The sequence below is a fragment of the Chamaea fasciata genome, unplaced genomic scaffold (genome assembly GCF_029207755.1).
Source record: "Chamaea fasciata isolate MVZ Bird 193981 ecotype frontalis unplaced genomic scaffold, bChaFas1.0.hap1 SCAF_4, whole genome shotgun sequence".
Classification (NCBI taxonomy): domain Eukaryota; kingdom Metazoa; phylum Chordata; class Aves; order Passeriformes; family Sylviidae; genus Chamaea; species Chamaea fasciata.
In genome coordinates this window covers 57,779,705-57,797,823 of record NW_027094089.1, presented here as the reverse complement: position 1 = coordinate 57,797,823, position 18,119 = coordinate 57,779,705, and the positions used below count along the sequence as shown (strand labels likewise).

The 18,119-nt window shown below is 42.7% G+C and overlaps 1 protein-coding gene across 1 annotated transcript in view; it reads right to left on the bottom strand.

Moving 5' to 3' along the window:
- Positions 1-18,119, bottom strand: part of CNTNAP4 (contactin associated protein family member 4) — a 208,929-nt gene that overhangs the window by 26,733 nt on the left and 164,077 nt on the right. Inside the window, exon 15 of the mRNA XM_066181677.1 lies at positions 17,482-17,609. Within this exon, the coding sequence (XP_066037774.1) occupies positions 17,482-17,609 (128 nt within the window). The remainder of the gene's footprint in view (positions 1-17,481; positions 17,610-18,119) is intronic.

Below are 18,119 nucleotides of genomic sequence, written 5' to 3'. Positions count from 1 at the left end.
TTTATATGTCCTAATACTTACTGAACATTCATAGTAAAAAGTCAGAATATGCCTATTCAGCTCTTGTAACAAAAAGAACTAGAACAAAAAAACACCCAACATAGAAAGGTGGGGGTTTTTTAATCTTTTCATACTATCTCTATTGGAATTTATTCAACATCTAGCTTTTACTTCAATAATGACAAAAATAATGGAGATAACACTTTCTTTTTTTATGAATACCATAGATTTTTTATCAATTAAAGTCTTTGCTCATTCTCATAGGGTTCAAAATCTTTCCTGCTACTCTGCTCAGTGGATATATGTTAATCTTCATTATATTTAGATATATTTTTCAATCTGATACCAGCAGTCCTAGCATACAATTTATTAAACATATTGCAGAGCAGAAGAGGGAATTTAGAAATGAATCAGTAATAAATCAGTACTTCATTTTGAAGGTAACAGAAAGTGTGAGTGCTAGTCATTTGTGTGGTGCGGAGTGTCACCTAATACTACTGATTAATTTTTTTTTTTTAATGGTCATATTCTTCTAGAATATCTTTAGTACTTTCAGTCTACCATGGCATCTTATAGTTAGGTTACTTTATCACAAATGCTGAAAAAAATCAATAAAATCTGAATGCATTTTTTAAAACTCTACAAAATAAACTATATTTATATTTATATTGCTTTTGGGGTGGTTTGTTTATGTTTTTTGTTTGCTTGTTTTTGTTTTTATACAGAAGGCTATTCTTTCTTGCCTTGCTCTGACTAATATGGTTTGGTTTCCTTATAAGTAACATACTTCATTGAAGAGATCAGTCCTAAAAACCTAAAATAAAGAAGCCAAGTACAGTAATAGAATGTTAAATAGAAGACTGAAAATATAAAAATGCAAAAACAAATAGGCAACTTCTTCTGGACTGCATTCAATACATGAATTTTCAGAAGCACCCAAATAAGTAACTCTAACTTGGAAATTTAGTCAGTGGAGTACATAGTTTATGACAATTCAATTCAACCAATTATTCATGGTTCTACTTTATTTTGTTATGGGCATAAACAATTTTCATTTTCTCCCAAGTAACTGTCTGACAAGGACTAGATTATTGATGCAATAAGAATTTATGATCTTTTAGATTCAAGTCATTTAATGAAGTACTGAACGTATTATAAATACCAGTAAACCTTCTCCTGTATGTTTTTTTTAATGTGGTATGTTAGTCAGTTATTCTGAAGAACTTGTCTGCCAGATAGAACAAAAACATATTTAATAAGGGATATTCCCCCGCTAAATACAATTATAACGTTTAGTCTGGAGAGCAACAGCAGCAAAAATAAGCAATGATTTCTTTGAAGCATACTCAAATCACATTGTAAGCTCAAGAATATTTTCCTCCTGAAATGTCTTCAGCACTTCTGAAAAATGGGTATTTGCCACTAGACTTTTTTTTCATTCTTCACCTTTTGCATTCTTGCAAGGTAAATGTCATTAAAAGTACATTTAATTAGATGCTCATGGGTGTCAACAACCTCAGATTAGGAAAAAAAACTTAATAATGGTCTGCTTTCCTCCTGAAGCTTCAAATTGCTGCTAGAAGCAGTGGCCTGGCAAGAGAGTTTAAATTTCATCGGTTTTGTCTAGTGTGAAAATTAATATGTAGAATTCAGAAATTACTGCAAGTCATAGCTCTTTACATTACCTGTAAAACTGATATTAATGCTCATTATTAAATCCACTGCTGATACATAATGACCATTGGAAAAAATCGACTAAGTCTTACACTCAGTGTTTATTATAACACATAAAATATTTCATATGAGGAATTATATTATTATGTTTAATAAAGTCTACATATTATATGTATATGTATGTGTGTGTGTATACCTGTGTATGTATATATATAAAATTTTCTATGTAGGATATATCACAGAATCAATTACACTGTGAAAGACCTCTGAGACCATCAAGTCCAACTTTTGACTAGACACCACCTAGTCAACTGGACAACAGCACTGAGTGCCCTGTCCAGTCTTTCCTTAAACACCTTCAGGGGTGATGGCTCCACAGCCTCCCTGAGCAGCTCTTCAATGCTTAACAACCCTCTATGTAAAGAATTTCCACTGATGTCCAGCCTGAATAATCCCTTGTGCAGCTAAAGCCTGTGTCCTCTTGTCCTGTCACTGGTTGCCCAGACGACGAGACTGACCCCACCTGGCTTCACCCTCCTGTCAGGTGGTTAAAGAGAGTGATAAGGTCTTCCCTGAGCCTCCTTTTCTCCAGGCTAAACATCCACAGCTTCCTCAGCCTCTCCTCATGGGACTTATCTTCTAGGCCCTTCATCAGCCTCACTGCCCTTCTCTGAACTTCATTACATTCCACACCATAAAATATTTATATTATAATTTCATAATATGTGTAGTATTTAATATATTATACAATATAAAAATATTATATATGTATACCATCCCACAAATTATATAATAAATTTTATTTAGATATTTTATTATATACATTCATAGATTTTGTGGTTTTCTTAACAAATTACACTTTGACTCTATGTCAAAATCTATGACATAACTGTTTTTCTTCAGAAATTCTGTTATTTTCTCAAATTTTAGTTCTTACATCCTTAAATACATGTCTTCTTATAGTGTCTTTATGATGTAAATGACTGAGAAAAATTGCATGATTTAAAAATAAAAATAAATGTTCTTATTTCAAGGTTTTTGCTGTATTATGACCATGAACTGCTATATTCTGAAATCTTTTCACTGAGCTTATTTCAGATCAGAATTGCTTCTTTTGAAGTCAAATACTATAATGTTGTATGACATTACAAGAATATTTCTCTGACATTCAGACCGAGTTCTTGTGCTTGGTCTCATGATATTTTAGAATGCTCTATCACAGTTCGTCAAGACATACTGTGATCATTCATCATCAGTGTGAAATATTGCTACAATTCAATCACCCAGACAAAGCAAACATCAAATGAAGTTAGGGAGGTCAATGTGTGTCAGAACTGTCTGTATGTTTTAGAGATTATTCAGAGGAAGCTAGTTGACTTCCATGTTTTAAGAACTGTCACACCTGAGGTCAGGTTATGTAATTAGTAATAGTTGGGAACTTGGTGAGTAGTGGAATTCAGCTTCTTCCCCCAGTAATTAGAACTGCAGAAGCTCTAAATGTTTCTGTCTCATTGCTGTCTTTTTCACTGGTTTCATTGTCTGTGACCACAATGGAGATCTGCAGCATCATGGACTGAGTGAGCATGGCCAGTCAATTGAGAGAGGTGGTTACCCTCCTCTACTTGACATTTGTAAATGCACACCTGCACTGGGCTTCCAGTTTCATTTTCCCTAGTGAAGGAAAACATTAATAAACAGGAGCAAGTGTTGTGGAGGCCACCAGAATAATCAGGTCTGGAGCACTTGTCCTGCCCTTCAGGCTGGAGAAACAGGGCTGCTTTCTGGGGAAGGAAAAGGTTTTATGGAAATCTGATAGTAGATTCCAAAACCTAAGGGGAAGTCATCAAAGGGACAGATAATAGGGTCTTTGTATTGGTGTAAGGTGTGAGTATCAAAGCCAGTGGTTACGGTGAAAACACAGAGTTTCAGGCTTGATGAAAGTAAAAAGAAATTCTCACTGAGGACAGCAGTCCTGGGTTGAAGCCTATTCTATCACCATCTTCATGAACTGTTGAAACCAGGTGAGGCAGTGCTCCCTGCCTCCTCCACTCTGGATTATCTTCTGTTAATGGGCCCATCAGCACCTTTGCTACACAGCTCACAGATAACCACCTCCTAGACTACCTCCTGTTAATGGGCCCATCAGGCCTTATCACATGACTCAACATCCCATTGTGAAATGCTCCGCCCAGAAAGAAGAACCAAGCATTCCAGCCTGAATATAAGATGAAATTCTAAACACCAGAGAAGCGCTTACCCACTGGATTCCCAGAGGACCCGAACTACCAGACCTTTCTACAAAATCACTGCTTCAAGACGACCACCTCATCTAGACTGCTTCCATCACTCCGCGCAAGTTGTATTCTGACTCTGTCAGTGGTCTTTTGTATTATTACATCTATTCTAGTTTACTTTCTTTCCTTTTTTTCTATTAAATTGTATCTCTGACTTGGAGCCTCTCATTTGTTTTGCCTTTAAACTACTACATTTTTGGCGCCCAACGTGCGGCACAAGGTACTGAGAAAAGTCAGAATTACAATTTTGTATTGAAGAAGACACCTGTTTGCTATGATGCTCAACATGCTTACATGTGTCTTATATCTATCTCTCTATATTTTTCCACAACTGGAGCACTATCTACCAGTCTTAATGCTCCTGCGTAGACCAGAGTATAGTACTAAAATTGCTTTAGTAGTTTATTATGTCCATTGCTTGATAAACTCCGAGGCAATGAACATTATTCAAAATTTACACCCACTTTTGTTTTCTTGTTCTAGTCTAGAATACTACATCTGGGGCCTCAACAACCTCACTCAGCCCCTGTGAGAAGTGAAGAATGATTTTTTCCAGCTTTTCAAGCATGACACAGCAGTTTTTGAAAATATGGAGTACCCTCTGGATGCCAAAGACAGCAAAATGTTGTTAGTCCTGCTTTGTCTTCTCTGCATGGCCCACACCATGCTTACCCTACCTAGTGTAATACAACGTGTTCTGGAGAAAGAAGGAAAAAGAAGCAGAGCAACAGTATCAGTGTCTACACAGAGTGTCACAAAAGCAAAAAGAACCAAAAGCAAGACAACAGTGTCCTCATCTACACAGACCCTCACAGAGGAGAAAGAAGCCAAAAGTGAGGCAACAGTGTCCACATCTATGCAAACTGTCACAGAAGAGAAAGGGACTATAGGCGCCACCAGCATCTCCACACAAACCATCACTGAACCAGAACAGCCTAAACCAGTAGCAGTTGCCCCCGTTCAGAAGAAAAAAAAAAAGACCAAATCAGTCCGCATAGTGACTGATGAAGGTGCAGCAAAACCTTCACAATCAGCAGAAAAGACAGAGTCAAAAATCATCACTCGTTCTCTATCTCTAAGTGAGCTGCGTGACCTGCAAAAAGAATTCACCCGCCAGACCAACGAGTCCATCCTGACCTGGCTGCTCCGCATCTGAGACGCTGCAGCCAATGACACCATTCTGGATGGAAGTGAGGCCAGGCAACTGGAATCGTTGTCCCGAGATGTAGTCATTGACCAAGAGATTGGGAAAACCCAAAAACCTCTCAGCCTCTGGCAGCGACTGCTAACAAGTGTGAAGGATAGATACCTTTGTAAAGAAGACCTCCAAGTGCACCAAGGAAAATAGAACACAATAGAACAAAGTATCCGATGCCTAAAAGAATTGGCTGTGTTAGAGATCATTTTTTCAAAAGATGAGAAATTTCCTAAAAACCCAAATAGTGTCCAGTGCACATCACGGATGTAGTTAAGATTTGCACAGCTTGGACCCGAGATGTACTCACATTACCTGGCAACACTGCAATGGAGGGAAGGTGAAGACAAAGTAAGTGTCTTGGCTAATAAACTAAGAATTTACGAAAACACTGTCACTGCTCCAGTTCGTACCCATGTCTCGTCTGTAAAAACAAGACTGGCTGAGCAAGTCCGGAGCTTGATTGAAGAAGGCCATCAGAAACTGAAAAAAGAACTTAAGGAAGAAATTTACCATATCCAACCAGAGCCAGTGAGAGTCTCTGCCATTAGGAGCAGGCGCTCCCCAGCCAGGGAGAAAAGATACACACCACAAAGTAACCTCTGGTCTTTTCTTTGAAAGCATAAAGAAAACATGAAGAAGTAAGATGGAAAACCCACCTCCTCCTTAGCAGCCAGGGTACGTGAACTAAAAAAAGAAACACCTACCACAAAGAGCCCATCTAGAATCAATGTTGCTCCAGTCTCTCGTGCACAGAACTCCAAACGGTACAAGAATGATAATATGACTAATCCTCTTAAAAGAACCTCAAAAACATATTTACAAAAAAAGAGCAATGTATGCCATGACCAAAAATAAGAGGGCCCTGCCTCTAGCCAGGTAGAGGAAAGGGACAATCAGATCTACTGGACTGTGTAGAATCAATGGCCTAGAACATCTGACCCACAAAGATATACGGCTCTGGTTGATACCGGTGCTCAGTGTACTCTGATGCCATCAAGGTATGTGGGAGCGGAATCCATTTCCATTTCTGGGGTGACAGGAGGATCCCAGGAGCTGACTGTACTGGAAGCTGAAGTAAGTCTAACTGGGAAAGAATGGCAGAAACACCCCATTGTGACTGGTCCAGAGGCCCCATGCATTTTGGGCATAGACTATCTCAGAAATGGGTATTTCAAAGACCCAAGAGGATACCGCTGGGTTTTTGGCATAGCTGCTCTAGAGACAGAAGGCATCAGACAACTGAGTACCTTGCCTGGACTCTCAGACGACCCCTCTGCTCTAAGACTACTGAAAGTTAAAGAACAACAAGTGCCGATCGCCCGAGCAACAGTGCACCGTCGGCAATATCGCACCGACAAAGACTCTGTGGTCCCCATCCATAAAATGATTCGTGAGCTGGAGAGCCAAGAAGTGGTAAGCAAGGCTCGTTCACCCTTTAATAGCCCTATATGGCCCGTGCGTAAGTCCAGAGGAGAATGGAGACTGACAGTGGATTACCGTGGCCTGAATGAAGTCACACCACCACTGAGCGCTGCCGTACCAAACATGTTGGAGCTTCAGTATGAGCTGAAATCCAAGGCAGCAAAATAGTATGCGACTATTGATATTGCAAATGCCTTTTTCTCCATTCCTCTGGCAGCAGAATGCAGGCCTCAGTTTGCCTTCACCTAGAAGGGCGTGCAGTACACCTAGAACCGACTGCCCCAGGGGTGGAAGCACAGTCCCACCATTTGCCATAAACTGATCCAGGCTGCCCTAAAAAAAGGTGAGGCTCCAAAAAACCTGCAACACATCGACGACATTATCGTGTGGAAAAACATAGCAACAGAAGTCTTTGAGAAAAAAAAGAAAATCGTTCAGATTCTCCTGAAAGCCGACTTCACCATCAAGAGGAGTAACGTCAAGAGACCTGCTCGAAAGATCCAGTTTCTGAAAGTAAAGTGGCAAGATAGACGACGTCAAATTCCGACCGAAGTCATCAATAAGATCACTGCAATGTCTCCACCGACCAACAAAAAAGAAACACAAGCTTTCCTAAGTGCCATAGGCTTCTGGAGGATGCACATTCCTGAGTCTAGCCAAATCGTAAGCCCTCTCTACCTAGTTACCCGCAAGAAGAACGATTTCCACTGGGGCCCAGAACAGCAGCAAGCTTTCGCCCAGATCAAGCAAGAAATCGCTCATGCAATAGCCCTTAGCCCAATCAGAACAAGATCAGAAGTAAAGAATGTGCTTTACTCTGCAGCTGAAAGCCATGGTCTGTCATAGAACCTTTGGCAGAAGGTGCCGAGTGAGACTCGGAGACAACCACTAGGATTCTAGAGCCGAAGCTACAGAGAATCCGAAGCCAACTACACTCCCACAGAAAAAAAAAATCTTAGCTGCCTATGAATAAATCCAAGCTGCCTCAGAAGTGATTAGTACTGAAGCACAGCTGCTTCTAGCACCACAACTACCGGTGCTGGGGTGGATGTTCAAAAGAAAGGTTCCTACCACACATCACGCCACCGACACTACATGAAGCAAATAAATCGCCCTGATCACGCAGCGCACCCGTATTAGAAACCTAAATTGCCCTGAGATTCTAGAAATTATAACAAACTGGCCTGAAGGTAAGACCTTTAAATTATCCTCTGAAGAAGAAGAAGAGCAAGTAACACGAGCCGAGAAAGCCCCACCATATAGCAAGTTATCAAAGAATGAGAGACGATATGCCCTCTTCACCGACGGTTCCTGCCAAATTGTAAGTTCTAAACGAAAATAGAAAGCTGCTGTATGGAGCACCACACGACAAGTTGCACAAGCTACTGAGAAAGAAAGTAGATCGAGTCAAATCGCAGAGCTTAAAGCTGTCCGGCTGGCTTTAAATATTGCTAAAAGAGAGAAGTGGCCAAAGCTCTATCTCTACACTGACTCGTGAATGGTGGCTAATGCTCTGTAGAAATGGCTAGACCGCTGGAAAAAGGCCAACTAGCAGTGCAGAAAGAAACCCATCTGGGCTGCTGAAATTTGGCAGAACATCGCCACCCGAGTAGAAAGGCTAACCGTGAAAGTTCAACACGTAAATGCGCACGTACCCAAAAGTCGAACTAATGAAGAACATCATAACAACAAACAAGTAAATCAAGCTGCCAAAGTGAAAGTATCACAAGTTAATCTAGACTGGCAGCACAAAAGAAAATTATTCCTAGCTTGTTAAGTTCATGATACCTCTAGTCATCAAAAGAGAGATGCAACATATCAATGAGCTCATGACCAAAAAGTAGACATTACTATAGACAGCATCTCCCAGGCTATCCATGACTGCGGGACCTGTGCTGCAATCAAACAGGCCAAATGAGTGAAGCCTCTGTAGTATAGTAGACAATGGTCAAAGTATAGATATAGAGAAGCCTAGCAAATTGACTACATCACCCTTCCCCAAACCCGCCAAGACAAGCGCTACGTGCTCACCATGGTAAAAGCAACCACTAAATAGCTAGACACCTACCCTGTGCCTCATGCTACTGCCCAGAACACCATCTTAGGCCTGAAAAAGCAAGTCCTGTAGAAACATGGCACCCCTGAGAGAATTGAGTCAGACAACGAAACTCATTTCAAGAATGGCCTCATAAGTACTTGAGCCAAAGAACACAAAATCGAATAGATATACCATATCCCATACCATGCATCAACTGCCAGAAAAGTAGAACGCTGCAATAGACTACTTAAAACTACCCTTAAAGCACTTGACAGAAGGACCTTCAAAAATTAAGAACAAAACTTAGCAAAAGCCACCTAAATGGTTGTCCTGGGTTGAAGTATATTCTATCACCATCTTCAAGAACTGTTGAAACCAGGTGAGGCAGTGCTCCCTGCCTCCTCCACTCTGGCTTATCTTCTGTTAATGGGCCATCAGCACCTTTGCTACACAGCTCACAGATAACCCCCTCCTGGACTACCTCCTGTTAATGGGCCCATCAGGCCTTATCACATGACTCACCATCCCATTGTGGGATGCTCCGCCCAGAGGGAGAAACCAAGCATTCCAGCCTGGATATAAGCTGAGACTCTGAACACCAGGGGGGCGCTTACCCACTGGATTCCCAGAGGACCCGAGCTACCAGACTTTTCTACAGCATCACTGCTTCAGGAAGACCACCTCATCTGGACTGCTTCCATCACTACGCTCAGGTTGTATTCTGACTCTGTCAGTGGTCTTTTGTATTATTGCATCTATTTTATTTTACTTTCTTTCTTTTTTTTTTTTTTTTTTTCCTATTAAATTGTATCTCTGACTTGGAGCCTCTCATTTGTTTTGTCTTCAAACTACTACATTTTTTGGCGCCCAACGTGGGGCACAAGGCACTGAGAAAAGTCAGAATTACAATTTTGTATTGAAGAAGACACCTGTTCGCTATGATGCTCAACATGCTTACATGTGTCTTATATCTATCTCTCTATATTTTTCCACAACTGGGGTACTATCTGCCAGTCTTAATGCTCCTGCGTAGACCAGGGTATGGTACTAAAATTGCTTTAGTAGTCTATTATGTCCATTGCTTGATAAACTCTGAGGCAATGAACATTATTCAGAATATACACCCAGTTTTGTTTTCTTGTTCTGGTCTAGGATGCTACATCTGGGGCCTCAACAATCTCACCCAGCCCCTGTGGGGAGGGGTGAAGAATGATTTTTTCCAGCTTTTCAGGCATGACACAGCAGTTTTTGAAAATATGGAATACCCTCTGGATGCCAAGGACAGCATGATGTTGTTGTTAGTCCTGCTTTGTCTTCTCTGCACGGCCCGCACCATGCTTAGAATCAAAACACTACATGGTGTGATACAGCGTGTTCTGAAGGAAGAGGAAGAGGGAAAAAGAAGCAGAGCAACGATATCAGTGTCTACACAGAGTGTCACAGAGGTGAAAGGAACCAAAGGCAAGGCAACAGTGTCCTCATCTACACAGACCGTCACAGAGGAGAAAGAAGCCAAAAGTGAGGCAACAGTGTCCACATCTACGCAGACTGTCACAGAGGAGAAAGGGACTAAGGGTGCCATCAGCATCTCCACACAAACCATCACCGAACCGGAACAGCCTAAACCAGTAGCAGTTGCCCCCGTTCAGAAGAAGAAATCAAGGACCAAATCAGTCCGCATAGTGACTGATGAGGGTGCAGCAGGACCTTCACAATCAGCAGAAGAGACAGAGCCAGAAATCATCACTCGCTCTCTATCTCTGGGTGAGCTGCGTGACCTGCGAAGGGAATTCACCCGCCAGACAAACGAGTCCATCCTGACCTGGCTGCTCCGCATCTGGGACGCTGCAGCCAATGACACCATTCTGGATGGAAGTGAGGCCAGGCAACTGGGATCGTTGTCCCGGGATGTGGTCATTGACCAGGGGATTGGGAAAAGCCAAGAACCTCTCAGCCTCTGGCAGCGACTGCTAACAAGTGTGAAGGATAGATACCTTTGTAAAGAAGACCTCCAAGTGCACCAAGGAAAATGGAACACAATAGAACAAGGTATCCGATGCCTGAGGGAATTGGCTGTGTTGGAAATCATTTTTTCAGAAGATGAGAGATTTCCTAAAAACCCAGATGGTGTCCAGTGCACATCACGGATGTGGTTGAGATTTGCACGGCTTGGACCCGAGATGTACTCACGTTACCTGGCAACACTGCAATGGAGGGAAGGTGAGGACAGGGTAGGTGTCTTGGCTAATAAACTAAGAATTTACGAGGACACTGTCACTGCCCCAGTTCGTACCCATGTCTCATCTGTGGAAACAAGACTGGCTGAGCAAGTCCGGAACTTGATTGAAGAAGGCCATCAGAAACTGAAAAAAGAACTTAAGGAAGAAATTTACCATATCCAGCCAGAGCCAATGAGAGTCTCTGCCATTAGGAGCAGGCGCTCCCCAGCCAGGGAGAGAGGATACACACCCCGAGGTAACCTCTGGTCTTTTCTTCGGGAGCATGGAGAAGACATGAGGAAGTGGGATGGAAAACCCACCTCCTCCTTAGCAGCCCGGGTACGTGAACTGAAAAGAGAAACACCTACCACAAAGAGCCCATCTAGAATCAATGTTGCTCCGGTCTCTCGTGCACAGAACTCCAGACGGTACAGGAATGACGATATGACTGATCCTCTTGAAGGAACCTCAGAAACATATTTACAAGAAGAGAGCAATGTATGCCATGACCAGGAATAGGGGGGCCCTGCCTCTAGCCAGGTAGAGGAAAGGGACAATCGGATCTACTGGACTGTGTGGATCCGATGGCCTGGAACATCTGACCCACAAAGATATACGGCTCTGGTTGATACCGGTGCTCAGTGTACTCTGATGCCATCAAGGTACGTGGGAGCAGAACCCATTTCCATTTCTGGGGTGACAGGAGGATCCCAGGAGCTGACTGTACTGGAAGCTGAAGTAAGTCTAACTGGGAAAGAATGGCAGAAACACCCCATTGTGACTGGTCCAGAGGCCCCATGCATTTTGGGCATAGACTATCTCAGAAATGGGTATTTCAAAGACCCAAGAGGATACCGCTGGGTTTTTGGCATAGCTGCTCTAGAGACAGAAGGCATCAGACAACTGAGTACCTTGCCTGGACTCTCAGACGACCCCTCTGCTGTGGGACTACTGAAAGTTGAAGAACAACAGGTGCCGATCGCCCGAGCAACAGTGCACCGTCGGCAATATCGCACCGACAGAGACTCTGTGGTCCCCATCCATAAGATGATTCGTGAGCTGGAGAGCCAAGGGGTGGTAAGCAAGGCTCGTTCACCCTTTAATAGCCCTATATGGCCCGTGCGTAAGTCCAGAGGAGAATGGAGACTGACAGTGGATTACCGTGGCCTGAATGAAGTCACACCACCACTGAGCGCTGCCGTACCAGACATGTTGGAGCTTCAGTATGAGCTGGAATCCAAGGCAGCAAAATGGTATGCGACCATTGATATTGCAAATGCCTTTTTCTCCATTCCTCTGGCAGCAGAATGCAGGCCTCAGTTTGCCTTCACCTGGAGGGGCGTGCAGTACACCTGGAACCGACTGCCCCAGGGGTGGAAGCACAGTCCCACCATTTGCCATGGACTGATCTAGGCTGCACTGGAAAAGGGTGAGGCTCCAGAACACCTGCAATACATTGACGACATTATCGTGTGGGGAAACACCGCAACAGAAGTCTTTGAGAAAAAAGAGAAGATCATTCAGATTCTCCTGAAGGCCGGCTTCGCCATCAAGAGGAGCAAAGTCAAGGGACCTGCTTGAGAGATCCAGTTCCTGGGAGTGAAGTGGCAAGATGGACGGCGTCAGATTCCCACTGAAGTCATCAATAAGATCACTGCAATGTCTCCACCGACCAACAAGAAGGAAACACAAGCTTTCCTAGGTGCCATAGGTTTCTGGAGGATGCACATTTCCGAGTATAGCCAAATTGTGAGCCCTCTCTACCTGGTCACCCGCAAGAAGAACGATTTCCACTGGGGCCCAGAACAGCAGCAAGCTTTCGCCCAGATCAAGCAGGAAATCGCTCATGCGGTAGCCCTTGGCCCAGTCAGGACGGGATCAGAGGTGAAGAATGTGCTTTACTCTGCAGCCGGGAGCCATGGTCTGTCATGGAGCCTTTGGCAGAAGGTGCCGGGTGAGACTCGGGGACGACCACTGGGATTCTGGAGCCGAAGCTACAGAGGATCCGAAGCCAACTACACTCCCACAGAGAAGGAAATCTTAGCCGCCTATGAAGGAGTCCAAGCTGCCTCAGAGGTGATTGGTACTGAAGCACAGCTGCTTCTGGCACCTCGACTACCGGTGCTGGGGTGGATGTTCAAGGGAAAGGTTCCTACCACACATCACGCCACCGACACCACGTGGAGCAAATGGATCGCCCTGATCACGCAGCGCGCCCGTATTGGAAACCTGAATCGCCCTGGGATTCTGGAAATTATAACAAACTGGCCTGAAGGTGAGACCTTTGGATTATCCTCTGAAGAAGAGGAGGAGCAAGTGACACGGGCCGAGGAAGCCCCACCATATAACGAGCTACCAGAGAGTGAGAGACGATATGCCCTTTTCACCGACGGTTCCTGCCGAATTGTAGGTGCTAACCGGAAATGGAAAGCTGCTGTATGGAGCCCCACACGACGAGTTGCACAGGCTACCGAGGGAGAAGGTGGATCGAGTCAGGTCGCAGAGCTTAAAGCTGTCCAGCTGGCTTTGGATATTGCTGAACGAGAGAAGTGGCCAAGGCTCTATCTCTACACTGACTCATGGATGGTAGCTAATGCTCTGTGGGGATGGCTGGACCGCTGGAGAAAGGCCAACTGGCAGCGCAGAGGGAAACCCATCTGGGCTGCTGAGATTTGGCAGGACATCGCCACCCGAGTAGAAAGGCTGACCGTGAAGGTTCGACACGTGGATGCGCATGTACCCAAGAGTCGGGCTAATGAAGAACATCATAACAACGAGTAGGTCGATCGAGCTGCCAAGGTGAAAGTATCTCAGGTTGATCTAGACTGGCAGCACAAAGGAGAATTGTTCCTAGCTCGTTGGGCTCATGATGCCTCTGGTCATCAAGGGAGAGATGCAACATATCGATGGGCTCGTGACCGAGGGGTGGACATTACTATGGACAGCATCTCCCAGGCTATCCATGACTGCGAGACCTGTGCTGCGATCAAACAGGCCAAGCGAGTGAAGCCTCTGTGGTATGGCGGACGATGGTCAAAGTATAGGTATGGGGAAGCCTGGCAAATTGACTACATCACCCTTCCCCAAACCCGCCAAGGCAAGCGCTACGTGCTCACCATGGTGGAAGCAACCACTGGATGGCTGGAGACCTACCCTGTGCCTCATGCTACTGCCCGGAACACCATCTTGGGCCTGGAAAAGCAGGTCCTGTGGAGACATGGCACCCCTGAGAGAATTGAGTCAGACAACGGGACTCATTTCAAGAATGGCCTCATAAGCACTTGGGCCAGAGAACACGGAATCGAATGGATATACCATATCCCATACCATGCACCAGCTGCCGGGAAGGTGGAACGCTGCAATGGACTGCTTAAAACTACCCTTAAGGCACTTGGTGGAGGGACCTTCAAAAATTGGGAACAGAACTTAGCGAAGGCCACCTGGATGGTCAATACCCGAGGGTCCATCAATCGAGCTAGTCCTGCCCAGTCTGAATCCTTGCATACAGTAGATGGAGATAGGGTCCCTGTGGTACACATGAGAGGTATGTTAGGAAAGACTGTTTGGATTAATCCCACCTCGGGCAAGGGCAAACCCATCCGTGGGGTTGTCTTTGCACAAGGACCTGGTTACACTTGGTGGGTGATGCAAAAGGATGGGGACACCCACTGTGTACCACAAGGAGACCTTATTTTAAGTGAGAACTGTGTGTAGGATTTCATTATATATATATATGTGTGTGTGTGTAGGAAGGTATTGATTTGGGATGATGTAGATGGTAATAGAATAAGGGGTGGATAATGTCCTGGGTTGAAGTATATTCTATCACCATCTTCAAGAACTGTTGAAACCAGGTGAGGCAGTGCTCCCTGCCTCCTCCACTCTGGCTTATCTTCTGTTAATGGGCCATCAGCACCTTTGCTACACAGCTCACAGATAACCCCCTCCTGGACTACCTCCTGTTAATGGGCCCATCAGGCCTTATCACATGACTCACCATCCCATTGTGGGATGCTCCGCCCAGAGGGAGAAACCAAGCATTCCAGCCTGGATATAAGCTGAGACTCTGAACACCAGGGGGGCGCTTACCCACTGGATTCCCAGAGGACCCGAGCTACCAGACTTTTCTACAGCATCACTGCTTCAGGAAGACCACCTCATCTGGACTGCTTCCATCACTACGCTCAGGTTGTATTCTGACTCTGTCAGCGGTCTTTTGTATTATTGCATCGATTTTATTTTACTTTCTTTCCTTTTTTTTCTTTTTTCCTATTAAATTGTATCTCTGACTTGGAGCCTCTCATTTGTTTTGCCTTGAAACTACTACAATGGTCAATACCCAAAAGTCCATCAATCAAGCTAGTCCTGCCCAGTCTGAACCCTTGCACACAGTAAATGAAAATAGAGTCCCTGTGGTACACATGAAAAGTATGTTAAAAAAGACTGTTTGAATTAATCCCACCTCAAGCAAGGGCAAACCCATCCGTAGAGTTGTCTTTGCTCAAAGACCTGGTTACACTTAGTGAGTAATGCAAAAAAATAAGAAAACCCACTGTGTACCACAAGGAGACCTTATTTTAAGTAAGAACTGTGTATAAGATTTCATTATATATATATGTGTGTGTGTGTGTGTAGTTTAAAGAAGGTATTGATTTAAGATGATGTAGATGGTAATAAAATAAAGGGTGGATAATGTCCTGGGTTGAAGTCTATTCTATCACCATCTTCATGAACTGTTGAAACCAAGTGAGGCAGTGCTCCCTGCCTCCTCCACTCTAGCTTATCTTCTGTTAATGGGCCCATCAGCACCTTTGCTACACAGCTCACAGATAACCCCCTCCTAGACTACCTCCTGTTAATGGGCCCATCAGGCCTTATCACATGACTCAACATCCCATTGTGAAATGCTCCGCCCAGAAAGAAGAACCAAGCATTCCAGCCTAAATATAAGATGAAATTCTAAACACCAGAGAAGCGCTTACCCACTGGATTCCCAGAAGACCCGAACTACCAGACCTTTCTACAAAATCACTGCTTCAAGAAGACCACCTCATCTAGACTGCTTCCATCACTCCGCTCAAGTTGTATTCTAACTCTGTCAGTAGTCTTTTGTATTATTACATCTATTCTAGTTTACTTTCTTTCCTTTTTTTCTATTAAATTGCATCTCTGACTTGGAGCCTCTCATTTGTTTTGCCTTCAAACTACTACAACAGCCAAGCAGTGGAAGGGGCTCCCCAGAGAAGCAGTGCAGTATTGGGTGCCTCAAACACCAGTTTGGCACTGAGAGACCAGATCTCAACTCATGGCTAATCCTACTGTAAGGAGGAAACCTCCTTAGGTCATGTCACTCTGAATTAAACCATAATACTATGTCATAGCCCCATGATGTGTAGGACAAATGATCAGTTCAGAATCAGATGTCAGACTAGCGAAGTGAAAGAACCCAATGGGATTTTTAAGTCTTATAAATTTTCATAGGAAAATTAGAATGCAGTGCTGAAACACACATCTGTTAACAAATCTTCCAGGCATAATTACTCTGACAAGACAGAGATGACACAAAAATAAATACATACTAATTAATATTTTTAATCTATGTACTTTTCTGAGTGAGCTTAAAAGAATAAATCAGTACTTTATGGTATTTCTCTCATAAGCTGAAGAAATTTGAAAATCAAACATGATATCATATGATAAAGGATGAAAATTACATAAAGAATAAAAATATGTCTAACTATTATATGTATTATATAGTAATGTAATAATTATTATAGATAACAAATTCATGAAAATTCAAAAGGTAACATATGATTTATAGAAATTTACCTAATTTAATATTGTAATAACTTACTCAACTGTATATCAAATATGGCCCATCCAACTCTTCAGTTGAGTTCTTTGGGGTTGTTTATAGCATTTCTTCTCCTAATTCCTAATTTTTGGTAACAAACTGCAGCAGACATAGAATTTTGTGTAATACATTCCTACTGAACATAAGCCAAATGTTCTCTTTTCCATTGAATAGAAAAATTATTAAAAAACATAAGTATCATAACAAATCTTCAATAACACGTCAGTTTTGCACAAGCATAATATTCTGCTTACCACATAAATGTATTCAGAATGTAATCCTAGAATTCTTGTGTAAATTTATAAAATTTAGATTCTTACATGTAGATGAAAATTTGCATGTAGATATTGCATACACTGAATTACTCTCCCACAATATAGTATTTCTAGCTGCATAAAAATTCAGAGGAGATAAATGTATAATGTTTTGTGATGGATGCATGCATAGCTAGTGAACGGTATGCCCCCAAGACATGGTAACCCGCTATGACCTCCCCTCCTTGTAATGCTTTATTCATAATTTAATTCCAGTTGGTTAAAACAAAATATCTGTTTGAAAACTATTATAAGACTTGCTGTTTTCACTACTGATATGTATAATGAAAAATACATTTTTACAATTTTGATGGTTTGCACTGGATGATGGTGGTTTTTTTCCAATTCCAGAAAGAAATGGATGGAATTTGTAGAGAAGCCTATCCTAAACTTGTAAGAAATAACATTTAAAAGTTATTGCAGACAAAATGCATCACTATTTAGCAAAACTCTTCATGAATTACTTACTATCACCACGGCAAAGCAAAGGCCCCAGTTTGTAAGCGGCTTCTGAGTTTGGTCTGTCAGTATCTGTGATCACAATTGCAGTTACTGGCAGATGGTCCTTGTAGGAGAGGAAGCCAGTATCATTAGTCCTGAAAAGGTAAAATGAAAGCCACAGATCTCCTAAATGTTTCCAATAAATATTTCATTATAATTGACACATTTCTGAGGAAAAGGGAAGAAACTTAAAAAAAAAAAAAAAAAAGGGTGTCTAAATATGTATGTGTGTATGTGTTTGCATATATGTGATACAAAAAAATATGAATAGAGGCATACGCTTTAGAGTTGATATTGGACTCATTAGACAGGACTGAAAGAATTTCATTGGAAGTGGGTAGTTTTATGGTTGTGCTGGCCTACACAAGCATGAGAAAAGTCCTCTTTAATGAATGGGCACCTAAATGGCTGCCTAAGTCAATGAATTTGCTCAAGTCAAATTTGCAAATTAATTTTATTTTGCTGAGGACACTGTATCTGTAATTGACTTCGTCATCAATATGGAGTACTTAATGGCTTAATGTAACTTTCAGGTAAGTCTAACTTCTTTAAGTTTTTTCCACTTTGACGAAAGTTTAAAAAAATCAAATAGAAATGTACGAAGT